Below are 20,943 nucleotides of genomic sequence, written 5' to 3' on the forward strand. Positions count from 1 at the left end.
TTATGGGTGGCTGGATGGGTGAAGTGTTGGGGTAGATTGTAAGGGTAGGGAATCCCTGCCAACCCCCTACCCCTCCACTCTTTTGTTTCTGTGTATTTTCATTCCATTGCTACCTTTGTTTCAGCCCCCGTTTCTAGGGCTCCCTTTGGCAACTTTACTTTTGCTTCGCATTCCATTTCCATTTTCATTTCCATTTCGGATGAAAAAAAGGCTTTTAGTTTGTGTAGTTTGTTTTTTTTCAAGGGGTGGGTTGGTTTTTCAATCCTGGGCCGAGTGGGCTGTTGTGGCCAAAAATTCTTAAGTGGCAGGAGCTGCTTATGTAGGTCTAGGTGTGGCACTTCCATTTGTTGATTGCTCTGATTTCGTTTGAAATTCTCTTCTGGATTGGAGATCAAGTATCTACAAAAGGGGTAGTATCTTTGAAGTAGCAACCCTGTAACTTATTAGAAATCATCTCTGATTTATCTCTTATTTTATCTATTAACTAACCTAGGGGCATGCAACAAAGCAACTGCCTTAGTCACTCCCCCAGATGGCTTCCCGCACTCGTGTTTATATTGTTTTTATTTTTTTTTTCTGCCTCGGCTGTGGTCATATCATGGCCATAAACAAACACTCCACTCCACTCCACTCCACTCCAGTTTAGGCCCTGAGCCACGCCCAGAAAATTCTCCTTTTCCGACGCCCCTGCCCCTCCCTCGGAAAAGGTCATGGCATGGAGGAGTCGCCAAAAATGGAAAGCAACAAAGGCCAAAGGAGGGGCCAGCGAGAGGAGGCAGGAATATAAAAAGGGAAATAAATAAACGTGAAACGAAATCTAGGAGGCCCCAACTTTGGCAGCGAGTTGAAGCCAAAATAAGAGCCCCATACCTGTAGCGGAAGGAAGGCAGGTCCTGCGGCAGGACGAGAGCTGAGGAGAGAGAGAAAAATACGTATAAAAAGCAATAACAAACAGAGGCAAAATAAAAAACAAGAAATTAAGGGAAAAGTTGGCAGCAGGCGAATAAAAAAAAAAAAGAAAAAGGAAAAACAAGGCAAAAGTACACGTGTACAAGTGTGTGGGTGAGAGGCGTATGTGTGTGTGTTGCCAAACCACTTCATCACACACAAGGACACTCACACACACACACACTTACACTCACAGACAGAGAGAGAAACATACATGCAGACTGGCACCCACACAATAAAGGCAAGTCTATGAACAGGGCTTCCCCAAATGATAAAGTTTTATTTGCTTTTGCGGGCGAACATTGGATTTTTGTGGGGCAGTGGCAGGCAGAGGCAGAGACGCCACCAGAGGCAGTGGCAGAGGCAGCGACGCCAGCAGCACTCAACCATCATAAAACGAACATTGAACGAAGACCACGTTGCTGCCACCTCTTCTGGGGGGAAGGTGGCAAGTGGGAAATGGGGATGATGACGTTGCCGAGAGTCTCGGTCGTCAGTTAGTTGCCACAGAAAAGCGAACATTAAACCAAGTCAACCAAGCCACCCATTAGGCATGGGCCAAAAAGGATACGAACAAAGGATTCCTCAGACCAACTAGATTCTAGGAGAAGAATTCTGCCATTTTTGCATTAAAATAAGAAGAATTTCATTCACAAAACTAGTCTTTCAAACAGAATCTAATCATGTTATCTATAGGAAATCCTTTTAAAGAATTAATAGACCCCTTAGAACTCTTATATCTCACCTCTTACCATCTTGCAATACCCCTTTTTAATCCTTATCCCAATATTTATTAGACTAGACCCTAAAAAAAGGACTAGAAGCCTAACCGCTATAACTAACCTTTAGTTACAGTCATCCCACTTTCTTGGGGAAGGCAGTGCTGGGTAGCGAAAAGTTTAACACAAATGAGTAGGCAAGCAGCGAAAGAGATAGAGCTACAGGAGAAAGAAAGAGAAAGGGTAATTGGGGGGTGTGACAAGGAAACGTGAGCTTGGCCCCCTTGTCATCCTGCTGTGTCACGGGTAGCGAACCTTGTTGGCCAAGGCACTGAAAGAAATATTATTAGTTATGGTTTTAAGAGACTAAAGATCATAAATTTAAAGTTTTCATTAAATAATGAAAAATATGCCACAATACAAAAAAGAGTTAAAAGCTAATCTCTAACTTAATTTTAATTTTTAGAACGCTCTATGGTGGTACTTATCATTCAAAGTCTTAATTTCTGCCATAAAAAAAAGTTTAGAGGTTATCCCTCACTTTAATTTAGTTTTTAGCGAGCTATCATGGTCACACTTACCCTTTCAGTGTAACCATGTCTCTAAAAAACACCTTAAAATACCAGTTTTTAAAGAGCCATCATGGTCACACTTACCCTTTCAGTGTGACCAAGCCAACAAAAATCACTTAAAATACCAGACATAGTACTAATACCACATTCTCTCAGTGTCCTCAGCTCTGAAACAGCAACAACAATGGCAGGGGCAACCAGTGAGTGACGGCAACGACCGTGAAAGGCCATTTGCCTTCCACTTCAACCCACCGGCTCACTTTGCCCCACAATGGGCCGCACTGTCCGTGTCTGTGTCTGTGTGTGAGTGTGTCGGAGTGTGGCAAGGATAACCTAATACAATTTTCGTTTTTGTTGCCTAAGGACGTGCCGGAATTCGCTCATCTATCTCTCGATTGCTTTGCTGTGGGTGGTTGGGGGTGGCCCAGCCCCAAAAAAAAAACTGAGCAAAAGTGGCATTTCCGACGTTAGTGCTTAGATTTAGAAACCCCTTTTTTTGTGTCAGTTGGCTGGAACAGCTGGGTGAAAAATATTTCCCTTGTAATTGAAGTGCATAATTTCGAAAAATATTCCCCATTCTTGCAGCTTTATTTACTTTCAGGGGAATGGAGTAAGGGCTATGGGGTTTGGCTTCTTAAATTTCAGAAACTTTTTGCTTTATTAATGAACTTCCAACCAGCAACCCAACCACCTACCTACCTAGTCATTTAGATTTTCTATGAAATTTAAAGCAGATCTATATACATCTCGTTAATAATTTTCAGGACTCTCCAAAAGACAACATTGGCCAAAGCCCTAGTCTTAACATAATTAATGAACTCTGATCCAGAATAGAGATTTCTCCTGCTTATTCACAGCATTTTGCATTAAAATCTGAATCTGAATCAGAATCAGAATCAGATTTATGTTTGTTTAAAATCGCAATTACGTAGTTTGGTTTTGTGGCAAGACTAGGCATACTGTTTATTTTCGCAGCACTTGATAACCTCTTCCCAGCATAGTTCAATGCTAAATGCGGTCACTGAGTTTGTTGTTTATGCTGGGCAGGTTTCCAAAAACATCTTCTATCAGATAGCCGGCGATTATTAATAAATCATGGCGGGAAAATAAGGAAAACTTTAATCAAAATTAGAATATACCAGTAGTTAGTCTCTTATACTCATTAAAGTTCAAACAAGTTCATTTAAGAGAAAAAGCAAAAAATGAATAAATGAAAGTGTTCGAAATCAGCTGCCCAAACAAACACTATTTCTACAGTCTTTTTTTCACTTTTTTGTTAGAAAATTCTTTGAAAACTAAAGAAAAATAAAACAATATAGATCCCAGGCAGGGTTCTGTCGCCTCAAGTGTCACAAGCCAGATACAAAAAAAAATTTAAGAAAAAAATATGAAAAATGTCTGTTTGTCTAAAAAAACTCACAGAAACCCCATACTCTTTTGACTTAAAAAACGAACGTGTTGAATTTTTGGTTTAAAAAAACAATAACAATAACAAAAACACATTACAAATATGCAAAGTCAGAGTCTGAGCCAAAAGAAGAGCCAAAATCAAAAACAAAAACACAATCAGAAATAAAAAGAGAAAAAAAGTAAAGAAAATAAAGGCAGGCATCACGTCATACCGGTTTCGGTTTAATTCAGCGTCGTCAGCTCTCGACTTGGCCAACGCTTAGGCTGGGCTGGCTGGCTTGGAGCTTGGAGCTTGGAGCTGTTGTTGCTGGCCGATGGAAAAACGAACCAGAATTATGGGGGAAGTTCACGAAAGAATAAATACCAAATACAAACACAAACACAAATCCAAAGTCCGCCACAATAAGAGACAAACACGCGCACACTTTTGCCTTTCAGAACGTACTATAGTGCCAATAAATATAGAGATTGTATATATATTTTGGATCGTATAGGAAAAGGGGGAGTCCTGAAAGACTAGCCAAGTGGTTGGACTCTTTTTAGAAAAAGAGTTTTTGAAAGATTTCAAGACTAGATTCCAGAAGCTACTTAGATGGAAAGTTAGAGATAGTCTAGAGTAGGTTCTAGTCTAGAGATTCTACCAAAAAGAGGACTTCTCCTTAAAAGATTACCTTCTAAAACCACTACTCCTTAAATATTAAATTAAACTTAAATACAACTCTTTTTAAAAAATAAAAACCTCAAAACTCCCTCCTCTCTGTAAGTGGCCATACAATGCACTAATAAAACCACAATTCTGGCACTGTTAACCTGTTTAAGCGTCACTGGTTTTTGGCGGCTTAAGATCTTATTGAACCGAACCACTCTCGAAGCTGTGGTGCTAGCTGGTGGTGAGGCTGTTGGAGCTGGCGCACCCACTCGCCGTAGTCGTCGTCCAACAACAAGCCCAAATATTAGCACACAAAACCGCTCGAGTGACGGGCCTTGCATTGTGTTGTTCCATCGACGACGACGGATTGGATGGATGATTCACCTGACGACGGTCTTTCTATCAAGTTACCCCACTTGACACCGCACTACCCAGTACCTCGTCCATTTCAAACGGGTTTTATATCATCTTTCGGTTATAGGTATCGCCCGGACTGGCTCTCTATCTTACTCACTCGAGTATCGAGCCACTCGAGTCTCGAGCCAAGTCAAATATTATCGCACACATTTTCTTGGAACTTGGAACTCCATTTGTCTCGTTCTGCCGGTGGGTGATTAATCGCACCAATCAATAAATTATCAGCACATATCGGTTTAATTAGAAGTTCCAACCTGGGAGGGAGGTGGACCAACCTCTAATGCACATTTGTTGTTTGCCAGCAAACGTTCTGCATTTCTAATTGGAATTGGAATCCACTTTGCAGTCTACTCCCACACAGTTGACACAGGGACTTGGAGGGCTCTCTTTGGATGTAAATACCTATTTGTAAAGATTAAAGACTAATTAAAGGGATTAAGATGATGTTCTTTAGTTTCTGAAAATGGCCAAGAAACCTCTTCCCATCACTCTCTTGAAGAAATTCGCAGAAATTCATCCAAAAGTGATTTCCGATAAAAAGTTAAGTGCCCCCAAAAGCCCCAAAAGACAAACAAAAGCCAGCCCCCAAAGCAGGTCCACATTTGTATCTTAAATATGATTATGTTGCAGCGTGAAAGAGATAGAGTGCGGGGGCATAGAAAGAGATGGGAAGAAACAAGAGGCAAACAAGGTTACTACGTCAGGTAGTCCCTTTTATTGAAGAAGTTGCCTAGGGCTCAGGGAATGTGGCAAGAACGAGAAGGGAACGAGAAGGTCCAACCAACCAACCCAACCACTCAACGCCTAAAAGCGCAAAACAATAAACAACCCAAGATCAAAAGGAGTAAGGCGAAAGAGACAGGGCTATCGAGGCTGAGAGAGAGGGGGATAGAGTGCAGTAGTGCAGACAGGTTAGCCGGCTGGGATGGGAACAAAAGGGTTCTCCGTGCGGCGATTGGAAGAAGGTTGCTGGCTTGCCACACCGAAAAAAATGAGAATCTGACTTCTTTTTGGAGAATTATCTGAAAATAGTAGTTTCTCCCTGTGCAGGATTGATCCTCTGAAAGTGATGCTGCACTGCATGGCTCTTCTCTCCCTGTGTTTTGGGTTTAAAGACCCATGCATCGAACACCACATGCCCCTGCCACAGCACCACCACCACCACCGGCCACCACTGTCGCCATCTCCAACTGCGACTGTCTGGCGACGATGTCGTCTTGGTGTCTGGCGACGGCGGCGTTTTCAAAGGCCCAATCCCAATCCCCGGGATGCAATTGGGAATACTCGTAAAGTGTAATCTTGGCCCAGGGAAGCCAGCTCCAGCCATCCAGTCCTCCTTAACCAATATGCATACTCCACTTGTTAACTTTTGGATTACTCGCAACAGAAATATTACGTTTTCCGATGAAAAATATGCTTTCCGCTAACAGGATTCTGGGAAAAAGATACATTTTGTTCTATCTGAAGAAAAGATGGAAAAGCGGGAATGGGAGTGGGAGTGGGAGTGGGAGTCTAGGGGTGTTGCAATTTCCACTCACTTCGCTGCCAACCGCAAAAACTTTATATTAAACGACCGAGAGACACAGAACCAGAAACCAGAACCCAGAACCGCAACAACCAACTTGGCCAACTCTCTTGGCCGTCTCTTTCACGCCGTGGGCCATTTATTGAAGGAAGTCACGTTACAAATGTGGCACGTAGAACGCTCAGCACGTCGGGCACGTCGGTGAGGCGCCAGCATTTAGAATTCTGTTTATAGACCGCTTCACGCACAGTCATCTCTCTCTCTTAGTCGCACATCCCTCTGTCACTCAGTCATGCTGTCACTGTCTCAACCCCGCCCCCCCCCCCCAGCCACAGTTTACAACCCACCGCCCACCGCCCACCGCCTTGTGCCTCATTTTGCGACAAGCTCGTGCTGCAGATACAATCGGAGCGAGAGGGCGAGTGACAGAGAAGAGCAAAGCACAAAGTTGGCAGCCAAGAACCCAAAAAGTAAAGCAGCGGCAAGTGCTACGCGTATCTCACGGATACAGTTCAGCACCTTAAAGATACAAAATCAAAAAAATTAAAAATATTTAAAGTAAATATTAAAATCAATAGGGAAAATAAGTTGCAGACCTTTTTGGTTCTTAAATATAACTTCTAGAACTTTCTAGAAAATATTCTTGAAAAAGTCTCCTCTGGAAATTAAATCCTAAAAGATCCTTGAGAAAGTTTTCTCTCCTTCTAGGAACTTTTTCTTCAAACTGGCATTACAATAAAATTTCCAAAAATATGATTTTTGAAAGTTAAATAAACTTTTGACAGAAAAAGAAAATGATTTCTTTCGAAAGTAAAGTTCTACTGTACTCGGGATGTAAAGACAGACATTGCAGAAGGTGTGGAAGCAGTTGATTGAGGATTGTCGCACTCTTACACACACTTATACACACTCTCACACACACAGATACACACTCACACTGAGATACAAAACTGATTCGTTTTTGCGCCTTTTCCTTGTCGAACACGAAAGTTGGCAGCTGTTGCCGTTGCCAGGATGCCTCGCTGGCTCGCTGGCTCGAACTTTAGCAGCAACAGATACTTTTATTTTTCTGCTTGGCTCTGCTCTGCTCTGCCCAGTATCTTTGTATCTTTTGCAGGGGCCCCAGATACATAGCTACATACTGACATACAATATAAAGAAATAAAATGGGAAGATACTTTGTTGCCTTGGCTATGACGTAGCCATTCGTTTTCTTTTTATATTGTTGGTGGTATCTTGTTGTGGTGTTTTTTTTTGGCCGAGAAGTCTTTGGCCGGCTCTGCTTTGGCTTTGGTGAGTTGTAATTTATGTTGGAGCAGATCGGGGGAATAAATCTTTATTTATTTTTCTGTTGCCCGTCCTGTTGTCCGTCCTGTTGTCTGTCCTGTTGCCTGTTTCTGTTGCTTGTAGCCTGAAATCGAAGGTTGGTCTGGTCCCTTGGAACTGTGATTGGAGGCCTTCGATAAGAACAGAAGGATATGCTTTAGACGGATATGCCCAAAAAGGTTAAAAGAATAAGTAATATAATTACTAAATCAAATACTCCATTGACGCAGGTCACAGGTAAATAGGAATTATAATTGAATGACGTAGTTGAACTTGAACTGATTTCAGTTTCTGGGTAGTTTCTTGGCCAGCAAACCACTTTGCCACTTTATCTTCACGCCGCACCGCAAGTGCAGGTGAAACGTGAAGTTAATAAGCGGGCAAAGTAACGGGAAAAGTACCCGTGAAATCTTATCGCGGCATGAGGCATGTGGCGGTCTGCTGTGGTGTGGTGTGGTGTGGGGCAAAAACAAATGCCAGGCAATTAAAGCAGAAGCAACAAATACAATACAAAAGCTAATGATAATCAACCAACGAAACGAAAACGAATCAACAGAAACAACAATAACAAGAGTAGTAGCAACCTAAACGAGTCTGTGACTAAAAACAACAAATAGACTCTGAGCTGAGCGCTTGAATACACTCCCCAAGCGACTGACCAAATGGGGGGCACTCCAGAGAGCCACCACTCTCTCACTCACTCTCTCTCAGGGAATTCCCTCTCTCTTTGGTCGGTTGAACACAGCCAGTTGAAAGGAACATAGCAAAATTGAAAGCGTTTTGCAGGTGTGAGTGAGTGGGGCGTATGGGAGGCACGTATCGCATGAGCAGCGTACAATTCAAAGGAAATTAAGCATAAAAAGTGAATAACTTTTGATAATTGCGGTGTCAGCGTTTTGGCATTCCATTTTGCGCTCATTCAACTAGACGAGGAGCATATATTTAGATTAAATTGTCCGTAGGTACAATAGTATCTGCGTGAGTGCTTCTGACTCGCAGATTAGTGATGTTTTCTATTCTATCTATTTTTTGGCAGCTGTTGGACTTCGCTTGTGGCGCCGCCACTTCAGATCCCCCCTCTCTTATCAGTTTCTGTTGAAATCCCCATCATTTGCATAGTCACATGGGGCCTGACTTCTGATTTCTGCATTTCTGATTCATTTTTAGCAAGCTTGTGCTAATTTTATAAACTTCTAATAGACTAGAAGTACAGAAAACACTATTAAACATGTCTATATTTTGAAGAGATATTCCCTTTCCCAAGAAATTCCCTTTTAATCCTGTAACAAGTTTCCTATTTCTAGAGACAATAATTCCTTTTTAAAGAAAAGTTTTAAAGAACTCATAATAAAGTTTAATAAACTTTTCACAAATGGAATTATTTATCCTCCCAAAAAAGACATAGTTCTTCCCTAGAAAGCCCAAAAGTTGTCAAAGGATTTTATTTACTTAAGTTTTAAATTAATTGTAGAGCCTCATTCAATTGTTAAATGCAAATAAAATATATATGCAAACAGTACTCCGATTATTCCATCAAAGATAAGGTTATATAGCAGATAGTGGCAGCCACAAAGTCGGGTCGTCGCCAGGAATTCCACAGCACTCTGCTCCAGTTTGTGGAGCTCTGTCTGGGAAGTCAAAGCCATTTAATTGTCAGGCCAGGCTACCCCTTGTGGGGGTTGTGGTTGTGTAAGTCCCACACGCACATGCAGAAATTCTTGGCATAGTTAGGCAAATAATTCCATGTGGGTCGCACTCCATACGATTCCAATATGGAGCTACACAGGAAAATAAAAGAGTATTTATTTGGCTTAAAAAATAGACTTTTTAAACACAATAGGTATGCTTGATGAAAGACCTTTTTTTAGATAAATATTTTGTGTGGTATATTATTTTTCTGTGCATTAAAACAACTTGAGCAGCTGCCCCGAATTCAAGTTGCGGTTGCCTGTCGACTGCCCATGTGCAGCATATCCATATCCATATTCTTTTTTCTAAACTTTTTGGGTTTAATAAAATGTGCCAGCAGCTGCAGAAAATTGGCAGGCACAAAAAAATGCGCAAAATGCATTTTTATTTTAGGTATTTATATTGTATTTTTATTTGGTTGAAGCACATTATGTTTCGGCCTGTTTGCTATCCGAAATTGCCTAAAAAAACTTGGCTTAAAATAAATCAAATTAAAATGCAACAGAAGCACAAAAAAAAAACAGAAACATTACGCAATCAACAGCAGATACGTCACAGTTTGAATTGCGAATGAAATTGAAAACGAAACTCAAAACGTTCAATATTGAGGGTGTTGGCAACACACACACAGCCATAGAGTGTGTATGTGGGCGTAGAGCGATTGGCAATATTGCGTCGCTTTCAATTCAATTTCTGTGACTATGACTGTGACGTGAGATGGTTTATTGCCTGGTTCAGTCATCTTTCATGGCACTTCCTCTATTTTTTATTGGGCTGAAAAGTCAGAGAGATTAGAAGCTTAAATAGTAATACTACAAATAGTTATAGTTCTTCTAGAGAGTTATAGTTCTATAGAGAGCCCCAAAGCAATTTCATCTGGAAACCATCTAGCAGTTTGTTTAGAATTAAAAAAAAATCACACAGAATACATATCTAAAAATAAACAAGAAATGGCTGAATCATTTTATTGGTTGCTCTGGTCTCTGAAAGGGATATTACTCATACGCCCCATTGGGCTTACGTTATGATCGCATCGCATCGCATCGCTTCTCCTTTCTTATTTCTCAGCTGGCTGAGCTCATGCGCCCCAGCGTATGCGTAATGAGCCGCAAATGTTAATTGTTCTATAAACATTCGAGCCAGCAATTAGTAAGCCAGCAACAACAAAGTTGAGAGGCTTCCCCCACACACACACTAACACACACTCTGACACTAACACACAGAGAGAAAGAGACACTTGCACACATTCAATAAACAAACTGGTTGCAGTCAGCCTCCTAACCAGTTTTCTCGGCCAAAAAAAAATAAAACCTGGCACAAGAGCTGAAAAAAGAGGCTCAATAGCGATGACGACGACATTGCCAATTTCCAAGCTCCAAAGACACTTGAAGAAGTATCCCCAAAGGTTAAGGATTAAATAATATTCCAAGAAGAAATATTACCAAGCCTCTTAAGAAAGAGTTAATTCTTATACTCATAGATTAAAATTAATATTAATTGAAATATTACACCCCTTTTCTTTCTCTGCATTTGTGGCTTTGATGCGCATGTTTCCGCTATGGCTGGAAAAAAAAAGGCTGGCAAGTCAAAGTTGGTCGCCAACAAGTCGCGGCCATAAACAAGTGCGGCAGGTGGTAAAAACGACAGAGATGCGATTCGACCAGGAGATGGAGTTGAAGCTGAAGGAGGCGGGTTGCCAGGAGGAAGGAGGAGGAGTACCGGGAAGATGCGTGCGCAATCGGGGCCGCGTTCTTGGCTTTCGCGGCTACCTGGCGCGGCCCCATCTTGTTCTTTTTTTTCTCAGCTTAGCTTGCAGTTGGCCGGAAGGCTGGTTGGCCAGGTATTCGCTTCCATCGCATTGCTGGTTGCCTGGTACCTGGTTTAATTTGCATGCAGGTTTTTTTCTCTCTCTCCGGGAAGTGCCTTCAAAGCCTACCATTGCATACTTAGGGGGGCTCGAGGAGGAGCGGATCAAGGAGCATTGGCTTATCGCCGGAGGCGTTCAAAGTGCAGCCACTCGAAGCGGTTTAACTCGAGTGTTTCACACCAGCCATTATACAGAGTTGTGTTTAAAAAAAAAAAGCCCACAATCGGACAGCAATTCAATGAGATGATAAGACGTCACAAGTCTTTCAACAATTATTGAAAAAGGGAGTAAGCCAAAGTGACTATAGAAGAGGTCTACGGCTAAGCTGATTTTATAAGCAATTCAAGTTTCGATTTCTATTCAATTGATAAAGGTTTATTCCGCTAATAAATTCCCATTAATAATAATTGCTTATCACTTTAGGAAAAGTGCGTCATTTGAGTGTCTAAAGCAGCTGCTTGGGAGGAAAAATGTATATATTTTTGTTCAACGATTTCTGCAGAAACGATTTGTTTCTGTTTGTGCCCCTTTTGTGTATTTTTAGAGCCTTCATTGGGAATTTCGCCACGATTTTGGCAAGAACATGCTGTGCTATTTTCGAGCACTCGTCAATGCGTTTTTCACGTTCACTTTGGCGCAGAAATTCACCAAAAAATATTTCAAATTATATCGGTACGCGTCAAATGAGATTCTCCCACACACACACACAGATACACACTCATACTCGCTTAGTATCTATTTTAAAATTAGCAAAAGAGCGCAACCGAATTGGCTTGCAAACATTTTTTCGTGAAAATCGTTTTTTCAGCCTGGTCTGGCCGCCCTCTGGAAATTGGCAACAGTTGGCTTTGCTTCTACATTTTTCCCCCCCAAAAAAAAAAAAAAAAACCCATTAGAATACTTTATTGACTAAAGTATATGTGTGTATATCTGTGTTTTCCTCAAATCGTTCGCTTTTCTTTTGGCGCGCCTTGGTATTTTCCTGGCCTTCGCATTTGACGTCACCAAATGAAATGTCAGTGGCAGGTTGTGGGTTGCAGAGCCTCATACGCCGCAAGCCAATACATTTAAAATGCACTTGAAATTTTTACTTTTTAATAAAATTATTCTTCTTCTAATACTACGCTTTTTCTTTTTTAGAATCGACTGTAAATTCACGGAAAAGTGCTCTGGAAACTGCACGTGAAAAACTGAAAGGTAAGTCGCAATATTTATTCTTTCCTAGACTCCAGTCTAGTGTAATAATCGCATTACGTTTATACTATAAGCCCTGATAACTTAATCAAAATCAATACATATCAACCGTGACTCAGAGTAAAGCGGGCAATCTGTTTCAAGTTATCGCAGAACTCATACTTTTTCCGAAATATCGTGAAGGAAAGCCTCAGCAATGACCTTCAGGGAAGCTATCAATAAAGTTTCCCGGAAAAAAAAAGTGAAATAGAATTGTTTATCTCTCCGGGTAATCAGAGTGGGGAATGGAAAGCTCCTCCATCTCCACATCCACCTCCGTTTAATACAGTTGTTATGGGTGCCAAGCACAAAGCCACACACACACTCCTACACTCCGACACTCAGATACTCAGATACTTCTGCGAGTGCTTAGCAATCAAGTTATTGATAAAGTGCGTGCTCCGTACATATGGGCATGAAATAACGAAATAGAACCGATGAAAGCTCCAGTTGATAAGGCCAAATGGCGTGATTCACAACAGAGTTCATACACATACCTACTACTATATACCATACCATACTATATAAATCAGCAACAATAAAGTATCTGCGTATCTTAATGTGAGTGTGCAAGCGTATCGGGGAAAAGATTAAACTCTACTGCTGGTGGTGCTTCTCAGCCACATTTCACTTTCGTTTCGATAAGCTTTTTACGTGACGTAGATACCACCCATAACCGCGAATGATATCAGATACGGGGAGATACTACCTGGTAGTTCTGGAAGGGCAATTAATAAATCAAGAACTCAACAATAAACTCATTTGAAAGAAATTAGTTAAGAAGATCAAAAGTATCTTTACAGATCAAGGACTTTCTGTAGAAGAGAGCAAAGGATATGGCTTCTACCTGCTCAGCAGAGATCTAAGGATCTCTGTAATTTGCATTTTTCTTCATTTTTAATTGCCACTAGCCGAAAAGTCTGACCTGGCTTAGGCCTAGCGCCAGGCTCAGCCTCAAGTCAAGTGGCCCAGGGAGACAGAGTGTCCTCTTGATCCTTTGCTGCCTGAGTCTATTGATGATTTTATGGGTTTTACCCGGGAATATCTACATGCTCTTGCTCTCAGGCGATGGTGGTAATGATGCCATTCGGTCTGTTCGGGGGCAGTCAGGTAGCGGCAACTAAATCCATTGACGCAAGTGATTAAGCTGTCTCACGGATGTCTGGCAAAGGCAGAGCCGATTCAATTAGCCGGACATCTGAAACTATAAACAGCTGCTGCTGCTACTGCTACTGCTGGCGTATGCAAATATGCGGCCCTGATGGCCCATAAAAAAAACACACAACTACTCACAGATACAGATTCTGCAGTAGCAGATTCAGATTCCGATTCCGATACAGATACAGATTGAGTGCGTTTTGGGGCGACAATCAGAGTGTCGGAGAGCCCAGCATTCCACGGCATATTTTCGTTGGCGTCGCTTGTCTGCGATCGCCGCGTTTTGCGTTTTATTTACTGCTCTCGGTGCTTAATATAAAACGATTTCATAGACGCTACAAGTACGTCGACAAGCGTCGTGGCAAAGAATGTTTTCAAAAGTATCTGCCCGCTCTGACTCTGCCTGTAGCTGTATCTGTATCTCTACTCGTCGGAGTGTATCTGTATCTGTATCTGTGTGTGTGCACAGTCGCCAAACTGGCGATTCCCAATCAGCCAGAGAACAGCAGCCAGCCAGCGGCATCGACTCGACTTGTGTACACAAAACTGAACAGAATGATTAATAGATGACCGAACTCTAAATACCCTGAAAGGCAAAACTGTATAATATCCGGTGGATAAACAAAGTAAACTAAAAGTTTATTAAATATTTAATTTAGTTTTTAGAACTACAGTCTATTGAAGTATTAGTTTTGGAAATAATAGTTGACTTTATCATGCAAAGTGTACCCCTTATTTATGCAAATTTCAGTTGAATCATCATTTATGGCCTCTGGCCGTGCTTCTCGTGGTTGATCTTGGCCAGCTTAGAGCAAATAAACTAAAATAACTTAAATCAGTACTGCCTGTATAGTCCCACCCCCATCCCCCGGGTTGGTGCTCACATTCGTTGTTTGTTGACGCCGCCGGGCCAAAAGGCAACGTTGCGTGTCAACAAATGAGCAATCGACAGTGCCATAATGGCCAAGTTAAGCGGCCCGAACCCACTAAGCCGTTGACTAAGGTCTAGGCAGTCGGGCACTATTATTTATTCAGTGCTGACGCATTCAGGCCCAGCTCTGTAGCTCTGAAGCTCTGTAGCTCTGAACTCCAGTCCACCAGTCTGTCTGACTAAGAAAACTCTATGGTTCAGAGTGATAACCCTCTGCCACTGATAATGCAACTGTTCGTGGGATGTTCGTGGAAATAGACGAGCATTTCTCAGAAAAATATTCACAATGCCCTATCGCTAGCATAGTTGTTCCACTTCACAGTTGATGATGAGATAGTGCCATGTTTAATTTGTTATTTTCATTAAGTGAACTGCCTAACGAGACACAAAAGTGCTTACTTCGAAAGCTTTTAATCTGTATTGTAACATGTATTATTAATTAATCAGCCATTAAGAGGGATTCCTGGGGACACACCTTCCTGAATGTTAGACCATCGATCAATGGAGGAATTATGTTGGGCCACACCTCCCCGCAACGAGCTCTGTTCTCGGCCTAAGCGGCTTCCAAAATCAATAACGCCCATAACTATGCAACGGGTAATTAAGGCGGCCATTTGGGACATGTTACATTGTATATATGTGTCTATGTGTGTGTGAGAGAGAGAGGAGCGGAAGTTCAATTCGGGGAAAAGATATTTCCTGTTGATGGGAAATTAATATTTTAAAAGAGAATGATTTAAGAGTTATATGTGATTTATAAAAAATAGAATATATATCACAATTCTTCTTCTTTTCTTCTACTTTTATTAATCAATTAAGATTGTCTTAAAATAGTCCATCTGCCTCCCTCCTTTCCCCTTTTTTTTTGCACTGTACATTCAATTAGTTTTGATTGTCGCTTCGCTTTTGTCTCTCGCACGTTGACGATGCTCAATTAAAGAAGTCCGCTCTATTGATTACGTTTAATGTCGATGACGAAGACGATGGCTTCCATCCGCCCCAGCTCTTGCACCTCGCCCTGGTCTGGTTCAAGACTCCCTCCTCCTCCTCCTCCTCCGAAAGCAGTTCAAGTGAATGGTCAAAACCTGTTTGGTCTGCAGAAGCATGGAATCGTGGGCAGTTGGACAGTTGGGGGCATGTGCACGAGCGAGTAATAATAACAAAGTTGGAGCCGCCGAACGGCGACGGCCCAGACATGATCACGTCGCCAGTGATGTTGTTGGTGCTGGCCTGGCCCGGCCCGGCCCGGGTCTCCTCTGATTGTTTGCGTTGTCTGTCTGCCTCGAAGTTGGAGTTTGCCGTTGCCACCAGATCACTGAAAGAAAATTAAAAAGATAGATCTACTTTTACACTAAAAAGTATAATAATTTATCTCGTAGATTTCTCTCAGTGTAACAATGTCGCCACTTTGGCGGCACTGGCGATCGTAGCTTCTGGTTGCAATGTTTCCAGCGTCGCCGCTCCACCTTCCTCTTCTCACTCTCGCCTTCGCCCTGCCCCCCTTCATCGAATACTGTTTTATGTAGCGCTTAATGGTTTCATTTGGCGGCTGAGCAGCGTTTTTCCCCCAGATTGCTATAGCTATTGTTGTTTTTGTTGGTTGCAAGTGTGTGTTTGTGTATCGATTACCCAATGCGTGAATGAGTAAGAACCCAATGAGGGCGACGTACGATGGCTTGTGTTTTTGTGTTGCAAGCGGAGTGGAGTGGAGTATCTGGTGCTGCAGTTTTGGGGCCCCGGCCACTTGTGCCTATTTATGTTTGCCAGACACACAGATACAGATACAGATACTCTCTGACCAACCTCACAGATACACACTCTATAAGCTAACCGTTAATTGTTGCTGTGCGAGCCCCAATTGCCGATCATTTTGGATGGTCTGGTGTTGCAAGTGTATGGGTTATTTTTAAATCAATCGATGCGATAGACATTTTATTGCTGTAATCAATCGTCGCGTGCATGTGGCAGCGTCGCCTGTTCGATTAATCGTACGACTATTACACAGACACTCTACAGAGAGAGAAAAAATATTGCCTATCAGAAAACTATCTTAATTTAATTTGTAATTATTTATAAACAATTTCTCTCAGTGCTTATATACAAAGTACATGTGTTTTTGTAGACGTGTCGCTCTCGTCCTCGCTCGATTGTGTTTATTGATTAGATTGTTTACCTTTCTTCGTGATATCATCGCCGCCGCCATCGGCCGGCCACCAAGTGTTGAGCGTTATCGTACGTCAACTGTCTAAATAAGTGTACATCTGAGCACACACATCCCTACAGAAACTATTCCATTTCAAAAAAAAAATAAAAAGAAAAATAATATATATGTATGTATGTAGTATAGCTCTTATCGAATCGCTTCCGTTCGATTTGGCACAGAATGTGTTTCATTTCAGACTGGGGGGCTTTTTCTATTTCATTGTTGTTGTCAAGCTCTTTTGGGTAATTCGCTGTCGTTATCGGAGATCGATTTTTAATGGGTGTGAAGCGGGAAAAAGTGATTTATAGACTTGGCTTTTACGGCTGCAACAAATTAATATCCATAAAGGTAGAGGCTCTGATAAGAGCCGGGTTCAATGGGTCACAAAGGAATGTACTCAGAGGAATTAATATTCTTTATTATTATATTTATTGAGAGAAAACAAAAACTCAAATATTAGCAATAAATTGGCAGGGGGACGTGGAATAAAAATGTGTTTAAAAATAAACCAAACAACAAAAAAGTGCAAACCCAATTGATCTAATAAGCCAAGAACGCCACGGTTCTCACTTTACGCTTTTTTTATATTTTATTATTCAACAAAAAAAGAAAAAATAAATAAAAAAATAAATACAAAAAAAAAAAAACTCAACAAGACCGATAACAATAGAACATTTTGCGGGCGGGCTTCCCTCGCGAGCCGCGTGTCGTGCCGGGGGAGCCGTAGCCGGAGCCGGGGATGGGGCTACGGAATGGGGGGCGGGCTGGGGTAGCAGCAGAAAAATACCAAGCAAAATACAACCAGAATACGAAGAGAATTAATAAGAAGAAGCAGCCAGAGAGAGCGCAACAGTGAGCGCCATATGTCTGCCGCTACGTAATGGTGGGGCTCGAGAAATAACATTGGCCGGAAAGGGATGGCAGATCCAAAGAACCCCCATACCAACTCTCACACACACACACACAGAGAGAGTGAGAGAGGGGGCTCACTCACACAGGAAGGCGCAACAGCCGACGACTTGGCGACGCCAGTTCACTTGCTTCAGTTGTTGTTGCTGTTGGCATTAGTATTGCTGTTATTGTTAATCATTTGGCCAGGGGCGGTTCAGGCCAGGCAGGGTTACCCCGCCATGGGATGATGCAACAAATTAGGCGGCACACAAATACATAAATACGAAATAATAAATATTTTTTGAATAAATTCTTATATGGTTGTAGTGCAAAAAAATGGCTTTTAACCCACAACGACCAACGAAATTATGACTAAAATTAAAGGTATTTTTTAATCTCGCTTATCAGTGCAATCAACCAGGTCTCATAAATTCAGATAAATCTTTGGTAAACCAGAAATTTTATTTGCTTTTTGATAGCAGGGTTAAGAAGGAGAGAGAAGAACCCTCTGTGCCTACTTTTCACCTCTCTGGTTGAGATTAAATGGCAAAATTATAAAAAAAATATCTCGTGCATAACGTCGTTCATTAAATCAAAATAAATTATTTTAGGGTGGGCTCATAAACATAAAAACAGAAAATTTCAACAGAGAAGAGCTCTGAAGACAGAAACTACCTCGAATCCAGAGTTGATCTCTGGGGTAGAGAGAGATTATACATATAGAGAGTGCCGCAAATCAGGCACCAAGGGCGCCCAAGGGTTAACAGCTGCCGCCCGGCCCGGCCCGGCCTGGCCTGTTGCTTCGGCAGTTGAGGTTCGGCGCGCCATTTGAAGATCGTACGTAGAGCTGCGTGGTCGTTGTGTTCCGTGGTGTGTTTTTGTATCGTATAGCTACGACGATGATACGGAATCGGAATAAGTCGGAATAAATACAGAACATAAACAAAAAGGCAGGGAAACCACAAAAGAACGGAACATTCGCACCGCGTGTCTGCCTTGTAAGTGTGATTTTTAAGTGAATATTACATTGGTGGGTCGCTCCTACCTAGTGCCTAATGCGAGTGGGTGGAGTGCTAGTGCGAGTGCAGCAGCCACCACCACCACAACAAGTTTCAAAGTTTCAAATTAATCAAATTAGATCATACGGCCGAGAGGCGATTGAGGCTGGGGGTGAAAAGGGTGTTAGCCAGGCGATTGCCATAATATGCTAATTAGCGAGAGCATGCCTCGAAATCAAAGTGCAAATCCCTCGAAGTGAGTGAGTAAGCTAGCTAGTGAGTAGCTAGAGTGAGTGAGTGCCGGAGAAATTCCAAGAAAAACTGTGAAAAATCAAAATAAACAAAGTCGAAGAAGGGGATCTGAGAACACACATAACACATACAATAGAAATAAAGGCAGCGTACCGGAGACCGGAGCGGAGCAACAAAACACTGAAAAATCTGGGCAACCCCGCGGCCGGGCCGCAATATCAGATTTGTGTGTTAGCTTGTTGTTGAGAAGCGGGTGAGTGGATGGATGGATGGATAATCTCAACGGCATTAGTGTATTCTGGGTGTGGGTGTAGAGTCTCTCCATATTCTCATGGATGCATCCCGCTGTGGCAGTGCCAGTGCCGGGAAGAGGAGGGAGGACCCAACCTCTCATTGGACTTGAACTACTTCGGGGCGGTTCTACCTGCTCGCAGAGCCACGTAAATTAAGCCGGCGCCAGGATACCTGGCAGCTATGTAGCAAGAGACGGAGAGAGAGGGGTTGCAGACAAAAGGCTTGCAACGTCATTGACACGGCAGCAGAGGTAACAGAGGCAACACCACCAGCACTGTGCAACACAATGCAGAGAAAGGTGGAAATCCACTTAAGACAGCACCACGGGGCGTTCGGATGGAATTGCCATACGAGCTACAGTGAACTCTGCCTAACTAGAACTGACTGACTGACTCATTAGGTAGTCCTTCCCATCTATCTTAAGGATCATCTGTGTATCTGTATCTGAGGCCTGCTCTCCAGTGTTTCACGAACAATTAAACATGCAACAGTTATAATACGTTCCGCCTTTGTATCTCCCCGGTATGGTTGTATCTGTGTGTGTGTTGTGATGAGGAATGCCCTGGCCTGGGGAATGACGACACATGTTTATCGGCTGGGCAACCCCTAAAGAGCAGTCATGACCTTGACAACAGCCACAGCGACCGACCGTACGACCGACCGACCGAGCAACAGATACATCTGACGGATACAGATACTTTTTTTCTTTCTTTCTTTTTTGGATGTTGTTTGTTTTGTTGTTTCTCCCGGAATCAGTTACTATTATTTTCACGCCCAATGCGCATGACTGTGATTATATATTCGGTTTCGATTCATTTCAAACAAAATTAATAATATTTAAAATATTTATATCATAAATATTATATAGTTCGCCCTCTCCGCCCAGACTACCTGCCTACGTAAGCATTTCGAATTTATAAAATTCTTTTTCTCACTTTTTGCTAATATGCAAAAATCCACGCCAACGTATTTCCGTCCTTCAAATGCCAAAACGCCAAGACAAGCAAAAAAGTGAAAAAACTAAAGACTAAACAAGAACGCGCACATTTTGTGAAAAATTTTAATCTTTTTTTTTTGTTTTTTGAATATTTGCTGGCGCCCAGTCTTTTCTCTAATCGTTTGTTTTGGCGGCCTCTGACTGAGAGTCAAGTATTTTTATAAACAATTTCATTTAATTGGCCAGAACTAGAGCTCCCAACGTGACATTAGAGCCAAAACCCACGAAAGTGCATCAAAAATCTCAAGAATATTAAACTAGAGGAGGATTGCGCAATCGAATTGATTCCGAGATACCCATTATTCGACCTGTCATAAAACATATTTAAATAAATATTATTTTTTTTTCAAAGAAAAAAAATGTGCTAACGCAAAAGGCCAACAGAGAAGCTAAACTAAACTAAAAATATTCTCAAACAGATACAATATAGCGACGCAGATGTGTGTAGTGTATATATAGACGATGTCTACTTGGCTCTATACTGTCTACTGTCTAAAATAAAACACTTGAATGTCGTCTTACGTAGTTGGAACATTTAAAAATACATTTCTAGCTCGTAGCGGCGGCACCCAAAACAAAATGGAAAATCAAGAAAAATCTATCTATCGGGCCAGAAAGATATACTATATTGGTACTATACCAAAAAGCAAAGCCAAAAACTCAAAGACAGTGGAAAATAAAAATAAACAAAACAAAAAATTATCGAATTAGAGGCATCCTCGGATCTTCCGATTTTGTGTGTAAACAAAAATTATTTAACACTTTTTTGGCTTTGGCCAAAAACGCCACCCATTTCGATTTCTCTATTTTTAAAATTTTTATTGGAGGCTCTGTTGATTTAAAAAAAAATTGCGGAGCCACAAA

The 20,943-nt window shown here is 41.8% G+C and overlaps 1 protein-coding gene across 5 annotated transcripts in view; it reads left to right on the forward strand.

Annotated features, from left to right (window-relative positions):
* LOC6495376 (transcription factor HIVEP3) overlaps positions 1-20,943 on the forward strand; it is a 38,271-nt gene that overhangs the window by 2,932 nt on the left and 14,396 nt on the right. For 2 of the 5 annotated variants that reach the window (XM_001958663.4, XM_032451178.2), the window contains exon 2: positions 12,263-12,319. In XM_001958663.4, coding sequence (XP_001958699.3) covers positions 12,263-12,319 — 57 coding nt within the window. Of the gene's footprint in view, positions 1-11,983; positions 12,138-12,262; positions 12,320-18,258; positions 19,042-20,943 lie in introns of those variants that run through there. The other 3 variants (XM_032451180.2, XM_032451179.2, XM_032451182.2) reach the window with 3 other exon arrangements.

This window comes from Drosophila ananassae, chromosome 3L (assembly GCF_017639315.1).
Source record: "Drosophila ananassae strain 14024-0371.13 chromosome 3L, ASM1763931v2, whole genome shotgun sequence".
NCBI lineage: Eukaryota > Metazoa > Arthropoda > Insecta > Diptera > Drosophilidae > Drosophila > Drosophila ananassae.